General features: G+C 43.6%; 1 protein-coding gene across 1 annotated transcript in view; it reads right to left on the bottom strand.

Moving 5' to 3' along the window:
- Positions 1-11,141, bottom strand: part of LOC124594601 (skin secretory protein xP2-like) — a 29,993-nt gene extending 18,852 nt beyond the window's left edge. The window contains exon 1 of the mRNA XM_047132974.1: positions 10,525-11,141. Within this exon, the coding sequence (XP_046988930.1) occupies positions 10,525-11,101 (577 nt within the window). The 5' untranslated portion in view covers positions 11,102-11,141. The remainder of the gene's footprint in view (positions 1-10,524) is intronic.
- Positions 11,142-14,540: the final 3,399 nt, after the last annotated feature.

A 14,540-nucleotide genomic window follows, 5' to 3' on the forward strand; every position in this document is an offset into this window, starting at 1 on the left:
TGCTCCACGTAGAATTTTGTTGGCTTATGGACTTCGAGGCAGGCGGTCACATCTGTGCTGTCAGTTCCTCTCCAGTTTCTACTGGAGTTTCCTATACCACTGACGTCTTAAAAGACAGAAGATAGAATGACATAGCAAATTCGAGATATTAACACACAATTTAATTTGTCTTTTCTTTCACGTATCATCTTCTTCATAGAACACAGAATGACACATTAAATCCAAGGTATTAACATGTAATTTAATTTTTCCTTCTTTTCTTTCCCAAATCATTAAATCACTAATTAACGGCACTACCCGGGTATTTATTTTGCCAATTTTCTACTAGAAACGATACCTTATATGTACTCCTGTAGTACACTTCTGTAAGCTGGAAGCAGCTGCTTCGCGCGTCTAGAAACGGATTTTGTAAACGTCTCTGTGTCAACGCCTATTCATAGTTCTACAGACGGCTACTGTTTTCGCCTAGAGCCGTTTGTGATTCGCAGTTGAAAGATGTCAATAGCGCTGCCAGAGGTCAGGGACTTCCTTAAGCTGACTCGACTGTAGAAGTGTCTTCTACATCTACATCTACATCTATACTCCGCAAGCCAACTGACGGTGTGTGGCGGTGGGTACCTTGAGTACCTCTATCGGTTCTCCCTTCTATTCCAGACCCGTATTGTTAGCGGAAAGAAAGATTGTCGGTATGCCTCTGTGTGGGCCCTAATCTCTCTGATTTTATACTCATGGTCTCTTCGCGAGATATACGTAGGAGGGAGCAATATACTGCTCGACTCCTCAGAGAAGGTATGTTCTCGAAACTTCAGCAAAAGCCCGTTCCGAGCTACTGAGCGTCTCTCCTGCAAAGTCTTCCACTGGAGTTTATCTATCATCTCCGTAACGCTTTCGCGATTACTAAATGATCCTGTAACAAAGCGCGCTGCTCTCCGTTGAATCTTCTCTATCTCTTCTATGAACCCTATCTACTACGGATCCCACACCGGTGAGCAGTATTCAAGCAGTGGGCGAACAAGTGTACTGTACCCTACTTCCTTTGTTTTCGGACTGCATTTCCTTATGATTCTTCCAATGAATCTCAGTCTGGCATCTGCTTTACCGACGATTCCATTTTAGATCACTCCTAATGCCTACTCCCAGATAATTTATGGAATTAACTGCTTCCAGTTGCTGACGTGCTATATTGTAGCTAAATGATAGAGGATCTTTCTTTGTATGTATTCGCAGCACGTAACACTTGTCTATGTTGACATTCTATTGCCATTCCCTGTCTTACTAGTAAAGAAAAAATATGTTACTACTTCATGCAGGATGAGGCATTTTTTAACGCATCTCAGTGTTCGTGACGTCGAATCTCTTGAACTATGTATCGTACAATGGTGTATTTGTGTAGGTACATATACCAGCATACGTGAATTTCGTCTGTGAAATATGTTGCGAACAGAGTTAGTAGCAAAGCAGTAATTAATTTAAACAATATGCATGATTCCGCAGTTAACCTCATTTCAGTGTTTATGACATCATATCTCCCTTGTCGTGATATAATTTTGTTGGTACATTTAGCGGAATATTCAGATACTGTCAGCAAAATGTGTTGCAACTAGAGTTTATAACAAAGAAGTAATAAATTTTAATGTCATGCGCAATGCGGCAGTTTTTCAGGCATTGTAGTGTTTATGGCGTCATATCTCCTGATCTATATGTGGTAACATGACATAACTTTGTAGATGCACTTAATGCCATATTTTGATACTGTCTGCGAAATCTATTGCGAATAGAGTTAGTTACACAGCAGTAATAAATTTAAACGTCATGCACGATGCGTCAGTTTTCCCTGCATCTCAGTGCTTATGACGTCATATCCCGTGAACTGTGCTTGGCATCATGATATAATTTTGTAGGTTCACTTAGGAGCATATGTCTGCATGCGAAATTTGAGCATATGTCTGTCTGCGAAATTTAAGCATTTAAGTATATTTGCCAATGTTTTATGAATGTACAAGTGCCAGCCGCTATCGTCTGTGCAAAGTTATAGCTTTTTTTATTACTTTTCCGTGATATATTCTGTGGTGTGCGTACTGAAAGCCCTTCAGTACACACACCATCAGATTATTTGACTTGTCGCTCTAACGAAGTAGGCGGGTGTCAGCAATATGTCACATGGTCTTATCGTGGCGTGTTTATCTTCTGCCGTTAGGTCAGACGATAGAAATGTCACTTGCACACTTAGAGTAGCAGATTGACGGTGACCAACTTTAAACAGAACTTGATTAATTTTCACACACATTTATTAAAATAATAACAAGCATAAAAATTACTTAACTTGGTTCTGGATGCTATTTACAATTGACAATCCGAAGTTCCTTTTGTATTGGTACGTTAATCTTATTCTCACATATATCTCTGATACTTGACGAAAGTGTCTATACATTTATCTTCATGGCTATGTACAGGAATATGGTAATCTTATTAGGCGCGGACTGGATCTTGACTATAGACTGGTGCAGACAAATGCAGACTGACTAATCGGAGGTCTGTACACTCGTTATAATACCTCGCGCGTTCATTTATCACTGCACGAGTGTGATCTGCGAGGAGAAAAGGTTCTACGTTAGCAGCAATCTCATTGGCTGCGTTACATATTAATACGCGGATCGGCGGAAGCAGAATTTGGTCCGTCTCTATGGCAGCACCATCTCGTAGTGCGGAGACAGACGAGCGCTGCGCCTGCGCTGTTGTGTTTAGCGGGGCGCACTCTAGTGGGAAAGTTGCGTACGCGCTGACTACGCGGAACTATGTACACAACATATTCTCAATTATTTTACCAAGGATGTAATGAAAATAGTAATTATTATGATCGTTACAACTATCGATCTCAGATACATCTTGTAGCTAATGCTGGGATCGACAGGTAATCTCTTTGACCAACGGCTAACTAAAGCAGCCGCACCGAGCTGGAAGACAGTGTGGGAAGACCCAACAAGGAAGCAAGACGGCGGAAGAGGAACACTGAGTTACGCTGTGCATGTGATAACAGCACTGGCTCCTCTCCTCCTCCCCCCCCCCCCCTCTTCCTCTCCCTCTATCTTTACCGCTAGGCTGTGTATCAAGCACTCAAGCACTGACGCGGGCTACGTTGGTAACCTCCAATGAGGTTCCACGTGGGAGTGGCGGTTACGGCCAGCTGCACCTATAACTGGTTCAAGAAGACGTAGCCGCCAGCAGACCCAGACATGATCCTTCTTGCGAGTGAACGGCTCTGTGGATTCCAAATCTCGGTAAAGGCCATTCAAGGTGTTTTCATTTTGGCTGCGATGACGCAGTATATGAACGGCGATTTTCTGAAGAAATTTTCTTGTGATTCAACGCTGAGTTTCTTGTGGCGGTTCTGATACGCGTTATTTGTTAATGCATGTGGTAGAAGGTTATGTCCTATAACAGAATATCGCGTTGTATCTGTTCTTTTTATTGTTACTGAATTTGTGTTTAGTATAAGTTCATTGATTCTCTAGTTGTCAAACAATAACAAATTCTAGACCGTTTGGAATACTGCCAAGTGACATTAAGATTTTATTATTGATTGTTATATGCACTTTAGTGTTATATTTAATATGTCGCATGATTTATGAGAAGTGCTGTGGATTAGGGCGTCCACTTGGATGAAAATCTCGCTGCCGCTGAGAAAAAAAAAAAACTACTAAAGGTGTCCTGTTCGGACGGATGCGTGGGTTCAAGGGCAACACAAACACAGTGAACGTAACACAGAATAGTGAACAGTAAAACATATTACTCAGTTTTGGTAACGCTGGTCACAACAATTGTAGAATGCAGGTTTACTCTATCTGTCCTACGTTGACTACTGTTTCATGAACAGAAAATGTACTACTGGCCATTAAAATTGCTACACCAAGAAGAAATGCAGATGATAAACGGGTATTCATTGGACAAATATATTATACTAGAACTGACATGTGATTACATTTTCACGCAATTTGGGTGCATAGATCCTGAGAAATCAGTAGCCAGAACAAACCACCTCTGGCCTTAATAACGCCCTTCATACGCCTGGGCATTGAGTCAAACAGAGCTTGGATGGCGTGTGCAGGTACAGCTGCCCATGCAGCTTCAACACGATACCACAGTTCATCGAGAGTAGTGACTGGCGTATTGTGACGAGCCAGTTGCTCTGCCGCCATTGACCAGGCGTTTTCAATTGGTGAGACACCTGAAGAATGTGCTGGTCAGGGCAGCAGTCGAACATTTTCTGTATCCAGAAAGGCCCGTACAGGACTTGCAACATGTGGTCGTGCATTATCCTGCTGAAATGTAGTGTTTCGCAGGGATCGAATGAAGGGTAGAGCCACGGGTCGTAACACATCTGAAATGTAACGTCCACTGTTCAAAGTGCCGTCAATGGAAACAAGAGGTGACCGAGACGTGTAACCAATGGCTCCCCATATCATCACGCCGGGTGATACGCCAGTATGGCGATGACGAATACACGCTTCCAATGTGCGTTCACCGCGATGTCTCCAAACACGGATGCGACCATCATGATGCTGTAAACAGGACCGGCATTCATCTGAAAAAAAAAATGACGTTTTTCCATTCGTGCACCCAGGTTCGTCGATGAGTACACCATCGCAGGCGCTCCTGTCTGTGATGCGGCGTTAAGGGTAACCGAAGCCAGGGTCTCCGCGCTGATAGTCCATGCTGCTGCAAACGTCGTCGAACTGTTCGTGCAGATGGTTGTTGTCTTGCAAACGTCCGCATCTGTTGACCCAGGGATCGAAACGTGGCTGCACGATCCGTTACAGCCATGCGGATAAGATGCCTATCATCTCGACTGCTAGTGATACGAGGCCGTTGGGATCCAGCACGGCGTTCCGTATTACGCTCCTGAACCCACCGTTTCCACATTCTGCATACAGTCATTGGATCTCGACCAACGCGAGCAGCAATGTCGCGATACGATAAACCGCTATCGCGATAGGCTACAATCCCACCTTTATCAAAATCGGAAACGTGATGGTTCGCATTTCTCGTCCTTACACGAGGTGTCACAACAACGTTTCACCAGGCAACGTCGGTCAACTGCTGTTTGTATATGAGAAATCGTTTGGAAACTTTCCTCACATCAGCACGTTGTAGGTGTCGCCACCGGCGCCAGCCTTGTGTGAATGCTCTGAAAAGCTAATCATTTGCATATCACAGGACCATCTTTTTGTCGGTTAAATTTCGCGTCTGTAGCACGTCATCTTCGTGGTATAGCAATTTTAATGGCCAGTAGTATAAATAATGTTCTTTGAACTAGAGTCGGAATAAACTAATTTTCTGTGATAATGTACTATTCCAAGGATCGTGGAATTTCAGTTTGCCTACGAATGAACAGAATACTAGATTACAACTATCGATCCTAAATTCATTTTAAAGAATTGTTGTTTCCACATTTCGGAATAGATATACCAACTACAATCTGAAGCCTACAATGAAGGTTCTTTAGCGCTACATTGGTTATAAAATATCTTATTTATTATATTTCTTAAAATTTTTCTGCTTTGAGGCGTCTGTGCCTCAGTCTGTGGAAACGGAACCCTTCTACGATAGCTCTGTTGTCCGTCTGTCTTTCTGTGTCTATCTGTCTGCCTGTTTGTCCAACGGTGAAAATCTATTCTTCTCAGGAATGGGTTTGCGCATCAAGCTGAAATGCGTGTCATTTGCTTAGGCCTGTTGTCCTTGGGCGGTATAAAAACTGGATGCTTCTAAGTCAATGCAGTCAAAAGATATGGTCATTTAGTCACATATTTTGATTTTTGCAAACTCGCTCGTCAAAACCTACGGTGTACTTACCGTAGAATCATGAAATTTTGCAAGAAACAAGGTTTCACACTACAACGAAAGGAAAACATCAGAAAATTGTTAATTTTTAATTATATCACTACTGTTCGTGAGGCACATTATCGAACTTCTCTCACTCGCAATTCCCTTCTGTGTATGTGAACGAATCTCTGTCCTGAATACGCATTCCTCATGCAGACGTAAAACTGGCCAGATCACTCCACCGATGTGTATCGGATATCAAGCGTTCTTACAACAGTGCATTAGATCCACTTCATTAACTATGTATTCCAGCTTTAACACCACGAATGGCTCAAAAGTAATCGTGTCTTGTGAGACACCTGTTGGTCTGTGTACGGTTTAGAGTAATGTTACTATTTAACCAATAAATGAACAAATAATTTGCGTGTCTTCTACACTCACAGACCGAGTCCTCGACTGTTTCGAGATACTTAAAAGAAATCGCTAAAAGCCATGTTGTCAACTGTTGTTGGCCGTAGATGAAGTCTGTTATTACTTCCTGTTGCGGTCTTATGAACATTCCTATAAAGTAGACCACATCTTAAAATAAACAAACAAAGAAACACCAACCGCACATTCCTTGAAGGCCCAACAGTACCGACCGGCCGCCATGTCGTCCTCAGCCCTTAGGCGTCACCCGATGTGGATTGGAGGGGCATGTGGTCAGCACACCACTTTCCCGGCCCTTGTCAGTTTTCGTGGCCGGTTGTGCTGTTACTCCTTAGTCAGGTAGCTCCTCCATTGGCCTCACAACGGCTGAGTGCACCCTTCTTGCCAAAAGTAGTCGGCAGACCCTGAGGGTGATCCTTCCAAGTGTCAGGCATTCCCGACAACACTTAACTTCGGTGATCTGACGGGAACCGGTGTTACCGCTGCGGTAGGGCTGTTTGCTTGATCTTAAAATGTGGCTCAAAAACTGTCGATTATGTTGCAAAGGAAGTGGCAAACAAAATACTACATGTATATTGGTAAAAGCCTCTCGAAAATGGTGATTTCTAGAATGTATTGTGGCAGCCTTAGGCCCAAAATTACCCATGGACTATTGAAAATGATTGTTCAGTGGTGACCAGTTTAGCCACAAACGTTTGATGCGAATATCTGATTGCAATGAACTTAATTGCTAATAGTGTAAATCTGTTTTCTTCGCTGACTGATAACGTCTGTGGTACTCGGCAAAACAAAGATTTACTGGTGTCAATCAGAACATATGACACTTTGTACAGTTTTCCTGCTGCTGTTACCAAACTCAGCATTATCATGATTACGTGCCAATAAGTGTAGAGACTATCATACCTCGTGATTGCTCTGTCATCTTCTCAGTCACCGCACTCCCTCTTATTTATCTCAACTTTTACACTATTGTTTCAAGAGCACGGCGGAAATGCTCGTTCGCAGCAACGTAAAATTTCTCTGTATCACTACATAACACTGCCATGTTCTCTGAATCATTTTCTGTCTCTGGAACCCGACTTCTGGAACAACCTTCGTCAAACCATCAGAGAAATTAAATTTCTTACAACCATCAAAAGACCTTCTATCACAACAGCTATCTCATTCATATGCTCGTCCGCAGCTCACTCTCTCTTATCTACAAGAATTCTCTATTGAAATTCTATTCTTTAATAATAGCCCTTGTCATTTTGATTTCAACTTCTCCTCTTTTATTGTCCCTTCCGCTTCTGATATCACTAAACACGGCTTCAAATGTGCTACACTAAGGAATATCAATCTCAGTGCCTTTTTTTACTGTTATTATTATTGTGAATGTTTTGGTAATATGCTTTGGTATATTGTTGTTATTGGTCAGACGTAACAGAGGGTACTAAGACCCTGTCTGCTCAGCCCAAATAAGAAACTAATAAATAAATGCCACATGGGGCACAACTCACTAATCATCATAACCTAATTGAATTCAAAACAAATTATTGGAACTCTGAAATAAATGAACACTTTGTTGAAGGTACAGAATTGTGTATGACGTTCTCTCTGGAAATGTTTTCTATCATTGTTGATACATTTAGTCAGACAATGTGGGACCCTTAAGCACGTTAGTTTACACAGTCGTTTGTTAGAATGATTGTCTTCAAAAGCGTTGCGAATAGCTTCTTTCAAGTCCTCAAGTGTTTGCGTTTTTCTAGCATACACTTTATCTTTAACATACCCCCAAAAGAAGAAATTCACGGGTGTAGGGTTAGGAGATCTGGATGGCATTTGTATTGTCCATCGCAGTCCATTAACGTTCCCACGAAGTACCTCATCAACCAACAGAGTTTCATACAGTTGTTACGTAATGCAGTGGGCCGCATCACGTTGAAAGTAAAGTGAGCTGAAGTCATCGCAAGTTATTTATAGCCCGGAATGGCACAGGTTGTCAACATTTCCACGTAGTGCTCTCTAGCTATTGTTCCATCAAACAACCATGGCCCAATATATTACTCCGCAACATACGACCCCAAACGATAACACCAGGTTGATTTCAGTGGTCGGCCGGGGTGGCAGAGCGGTTCTAGGCGCTTTAGTCTGGAACCGCGCGACCGCTATGGTCGCCGGTTCGAATCCTGCCTCGGGCATGGATGTGTGTAATGTCCCTAGGTTAGTTAGGTTTAAGTAGTTCTAAGTTCTAGGGGTTGATGACCTCAGAAGTTAAGTCCAATAGTGCTCAGAGCCATTTGAACAATTTTTTTTTTTTATTTCACTGCCTCTCAAAAACAATTCTATGGTTCTTGGTTCAAATGGCTCTGAGCACTATGGGTCTCAACTGCTGAGGTCATTAGTCCCCTAGAACTTAGAACTAGTTAAACCTAACTAACCTAAGGACATCACAAACATCCATGCTCGAGGCAGGATTCGAACCTGCGACCGTAGCGGTCTTGCGGTTCCAGACTGCAGCGCCTTTAACCGCACGGCCACTTCGGCCGGCTCTATGGTTCTTATATATTAATAGGTAGAGTTGTGTCTGTTGACATTATCACCTTCTATTAATTCATTTAACATTTTCTCGCAAAATTGAAGCCAATGGTCAAGATCGTCTTCCAGCAACGCATGTATGAAATGAGGTATACAATGTTGGAATTTGGAATTTTCTCCCCACTTACGTTCTAGAAGTATCCTGTTCCAGAACCAGCCTAAGAGTATACATTATACGGCACCGGATAATCTCTTGTAGACCTTTAAGCTTAGTTTCACTACTTATTGGTGGCCTACCTGACTTTTGGCAATCCATTACAGATACGCTTTTGTCAAAACGTATCCGTAAATTGTAGGCAGCCTTCGTTGTAAGTGTAACTTTGTTAAATTATTATTCCACTCGTTTATTATTAAATTATAACTTCCTCTGTACCACCCTTACCACCCTTTTAAATCAAAATCACTTCTTTCATTATAAAACATCTTCACAACAGGCTAGAGTCAACAAAAAACAATGTTAGAGATTTTTCTTCTTTAGGATCAGCAGCGTAATACACGTCAGACAATGACATGGTTATTAGAAAGATGTAGCAGGATAGCTGTTTATAATAGCTAATCTTTTTTAACGACAGATGCTTCGGTATTTTCTGCGAATAGAATTTTGGTGAGTCAGTATATAAATGTCATTTACATTAAAGCGACCATGTTATTCTAACGTCTAGAACGATGTGACGTCCATATTACGTCGTTGGTGAACTTTTAAGGTTTGGTGAATATATATAAATAATATGTTAATTATGATTTGAGCCGGCCGGGGTGGCCGAGTGGTTCTAGGTGCTACAGTCTGGAACCGCGCGACCGCTACGGTCGCAGGTTCGAATCCTGCCTCGGGCATGGATGTTTGTGATGTCCTTAGGTTAGTTAGGTTTAACTAGTTCTAAGTTCTAGGGGACTGATGACCTCAGATGTTGAGTCCCATAGTGCTCAGAGCCATTTGATTTTTATGGTTTGACAGTACTCTGACAGTTATACTCTTACGACTTTATATGTTTACAAAGATTACACAGATGAACAGCTATATTATTTTAGTACCTAAATATAGTTAATTAGTAATTTAGTTAGTAACATCATTAGAGACGTGAGTGCAATATAGCCACTTTAATACAAGTGACATTCAAATTTATACACGGCCTCGTCAAAATTGTATTCGCAGGTACTTGACAACTGCGATAAATGGCGAAACAGTCTGTCGTTCATAAAGATTAATTGTTATACGCAGCTAATCTGGAGCATCTTTCTAGTAATGTCAGATGACTGATTTAATAGCAGTGCACTCCGATGTTTATGTCTATAATTACCACAAACAAACAAGATTACCTTAACGATTTCAGTGAGTTACAATCGGTAGTGACTATTGTCTCACCCCGTCCAGTAACATTAGAAAATAAAAATCATAGGGTACAATTTTAAAGTTATTTTTTCAGTGGCTTGACAAGCACAGTAGGAATGAACAGACATCAGTAATCAGAGGTTAAATAAAGATGCTAAGAGCACTTAATTTCAGAAAATAAATTTTATTTTACAGTGTTCATATGTTTCACAATGTACATGCAAATGGACGATGAACATGCGACGATGGGTCAACAGTGGCGAAGTTCGTTAAGCGATGCGGTGGCGGGTCATTCATGTAAACCGTTCTCGTGCCGAGAGCTATGTGGTGGACAACGATGCAGTCTGTTGGGCGGCAGGTCCTCTAACCGTGGTAGGGCGCAGGACCGTGGCCGGCAGCCGGGTAGGCGTATGCGTGGGCAGCGGGTGCGGGGGCGGCCAGGACAGCTGCGTGGGCGGCGGGGGCGGGGGCGGGGGCAGCGTACACCGGCGCGGGGGCGGCGTAAACAGCGGCGTGGGCGACGGGAGCGGGAGCAGGAGCGGGGGCGGCGTACACCGGCGCGTGGGCGGCGGGTGCCGGAGCGGGGGCGGCCACGACCACGGCCCTGGGCGGAGCCGGCGTCGGGTGTCCGATGCGCTTCACGACCGCCTGGAAGCCGTTGTGGTCGTCGGCCGTGTACTCGACGATGCGGGTCGTGCCGTCGGCGTCGATGAGGCTGTAGGCGCCGGTCACGCGGTCTCCGTCGCGGTGCTCGAACTGCGTCTTGGCATCGCCCGTGTGCGAGTCGGCCACGGCGTAGTCGAACTTGTAGCTGGGCGGCGCGTAGTGGTCGTAGACGACGGCGTGGGCCGGCGCCGGCGCTGGAGCCGCGGGGAGGTGGGCCGGCGCTACGATCCCGGCGTGGGCGGCGGCCAGCAGGCAGGCGAGGACGGCGACACTCTGCATCTCGGGCGACTACTGCAGCTGTCCTGGGAGTGGAGGAGGTCCGCTGTTGTGTGACTGTTCGAGGCGTCTGCGCTGGTTTATATAGCTCGTTAATCTCCGGCACAGTGGAGGGAAAGTACTTATCGGAGGATATTTTTTTTCTCCCTGAGGTCCCCCACCCTGGCCATACTGGGCAGGCATCTTAAGGCCGCGCCGGAGAACGTATCTGAGGCGGTGCCTCGGCGGCGAAAGCAAGAGCCGACCGCTCGGAGCGATACCTTGAGTGCTGACCTTTGAGACCGATCGTGCAGAAGCAAACTCCTTTCAGTGGCAGTAACTCACCAAACTCAACGCACACTACTGCTTGTCTAACTTGTTTCTTATTTAGAATGCCTAAACCATATGCTCAGATTCTCTAACAAACTGCCAAAGTGCCAGAATGCCTTATTCTTAAATACGCATCTTTAGATCCATATGTAACTCCATTTCTCTCTTTCTCTTTCTCTGACTCTCTCTCTCTTTCACCTATCAAACTATCTATCTATCTGTGTGTCTGTCTATTTATCTGTCTCTCTCTCTCTCTCTCTCTCTTTCTCTCTCTCTCTCTCTCTCTCTCTCTCTCTCTCTCTCTCTCTCTCTCTCTCTCTCCCTTTCAGTCCTTTTCTTTACTTGTCTATCGCACTTTATTTTTCCCTCCTTCTCTGATACTGTGCTTCTTGTGGATCTAAGTACACAGCATACACAGTGTCATTATAATTAAACTTTCTCACTTGGGAGAGTCTCCAAGAAAAACGAGTGATCGTAGGACAATGCAAGTTTGTGCAAAACATTTGTAAGGACATGCGGAAGAGAAATAACGAAGGAACCATTGAAAGAAACATATTTTAATTTCCACATGAGTGGGTAACAGTTGTGAGTTGGGTACCATGTAAATGTTCCAGGTTACAAATATCACGTTAAAAAAGTTGGTAACGATGTGAAGTTTGTACGGACACCTGTGACGTTTGTAGGGAAACCATTTCACAATTCGCAGCGCTTTCCGAAAGGTGGACAGTTGAATGTTCAGCTCTCAATATACTACAGCATCATCCGCAAAAGCCTTGGTGAACGTCTGATGTTATCCACAAGGTCATTTATATATATTGTGAATAGCAACGGTCCTACGACACTCCCCTGTGGCACACCTGAAATCACTCTTACTTCAGAAGACTTCTCTCCATTGAGAATCACATGCTGCATTCTGTTATCTAGGAACTTTCAATCGAATCACACAATTGGTCTGATAGTTCATATGCTCTTACTTTGTTCGTTAAATGACTGTGGGGAACTGTATCAAACGCCTTGCAGAAGTCAAGAAACACGGCATCTACCTGGGAACCCGTATCTGTGGTCCTCTGAGTCTCGTGGACGAATAGCGTGAGCCGAGTTTCACACGATCGTCTTTTTCGAAACCCATGCTGATTTCTACAGAGTAGATTTCTAGTCTCCGGATAAGTCATTATTCTCGAACATAATACGTGTTCCAAAATTCTACAACTGATCGACGTTAGAGATATACGTTTATAGTTCTGCACATCTGTTCGACGTCCCTTCTTGAAAACGGGGATGGCCTATGCCCCTTTCCAATCTTTTGGAACGCTACGCTCTTCTAGAGCTCTGCTTGAAGATTGTGCACTGCGTCTAGCATTCTCGGCCATGGCAAAAGGAACTTTTTCAAAAATTTGTGGCGGAGGAACAGTTCCCAAGTCGCAACTTAATTCGTATTTCCGAATCATCATCGTCAACCCTGACGCGGAAAGAGGACCTCTCCGCATTCATTTTTATTTTTTTATTTTATTTATCGTATAACATTCCAGCAGCATATACACAAAAATTGCCATTACAATGCAAAGGAATATATATAAAAATATATTTAAAATAATGAAATAGCGAATAAAATATTTCTTATACATGCAAGTGGGCAATGTGATACGATTTACAGAAATATGACATGTATCTTGCGAGACTAGAAGCTATTGGTTACACATCGATGACCAGGTTTTTAGGTCCACTTCATAACTCGAGGTGTGGCTTCTACTTCTGATCAACTGAATTTCCCAGTAGGGCACACTTTTGTGATGTGGTCCAGAGTTTGCTCACGTGCCCCACAGTCACAGCTTTGGTTATCTGCGAATCCCCATTTTTAGAGGGTTGCCTTGCATCTAGTGTAGCCACTTCGGATACGGGTGAGCGTAACCCAGTCTTTCCTAGCAAAGTCGAACCCTTTTAGTGCTTTTGAGGAGTCAATTATCAGGTGATAATTACTGACTGAGTTCTCCCATTCCTTTTTCCAAGCGTCTGTAAGGGTGAAGCTATCCTCTCCTTTTATATAGCTGTTACACCATATCGAGTTCCGTAACTTCAGTCGGTGACTTGATAAATTTCTAATGACATCTCGAATAAGTAGGCATTTTGCATCGTCTGTTTGTGTTTTTTTGTCATTCTTTAATAGAAGTTTTTTGCCGTCTGCCGGCCGGAGTGGCCGAGTGGTTCTAGGCGCTACAGTCTGGAACCGCGCGACCGCTACGGTCTCAGGTTCGAATCCTGCTTCGGCATGGATGTGTGTGATGTCCTTAGGTTAGTTAGGTTTAAATAGTTCTAAGTTCTAGCGGACTGATGACCTCAGAAGTTAAGTCCCATAGTGCTCAGAGCCATTTGAACCATTTTTGCCGTCTCTGTTTCGGCGGTGCTACGTTGGCAATGACGGAGAGCCATGGTACTGGGGGTACATTTTAATGTCCCAGTGATAATACGCATGGCATCGTGGAGCTGCACGTGTACCACGTTGGTATGGTGTCTTCTCTGCCAGACAGGAGCACGCTATTCTGCAGTGGTGTAGAGTATTGATGTTGCTGCTGTTTGCAGAGTTGATGCATCTGCACCGTAGGTACTACCCTCCAATTTCCTAATATTATCCGTGTTTTGAGCCTCTGACCAAAGTTTTCAAGATGTTCTTTTGTAGGCTAGGATCCTGTCCAGCGTTACGCCCAAATATTTTGGGTGGAAGTTGTGTTTTACCCTCTGTTGGTCAAATAACACGGTCAGCCTTTCATTGGCTGCTTTATTGTTGAGGTGAAAAGTGCAGACTTCTGTCTTATAAGGGTCTGGGTGCAGACGCCATCTTCTGTAGTATTTGTTAAGAATTTCAAGGTCATCCGTTGAAGTCTTTGCCCCTTGTTCGAGAGATTTGCTGTGCACTGCTATGGCCAGGTCGACAACGTATCCTAATTTTTTGTTCACTGTGTAAGGCATATCGCATTCCTTTAACGTGTCGATACTAGCGAAGAGGAGCAATATTATTGGCGTTCTTTTGATACAACAGCTTTACGAGTATAGTCCCGCTCACCTTGTGCAGACCCATATTGACTGCCTGCAACTGGAATGCACACTCATACTTGTATTTCAACCCTTCGTCGCCATT

This window comes from Schistocerca americana, chromosome 2, assembly GCF_021461395.2.
Source record: "Schistocerca americana isolate TAMUIC-IGC-003095 chromosome 2, iqSchAmer2.1, whole genome shotgun sequence".
Classification (NCBI taxonomy): domain Eukaryota; kingdom Metazoa; phylum Arthropoda; class Insecta; order Orthoptera; family Acrididae; genus Schistocerca; species Schistocerca americana.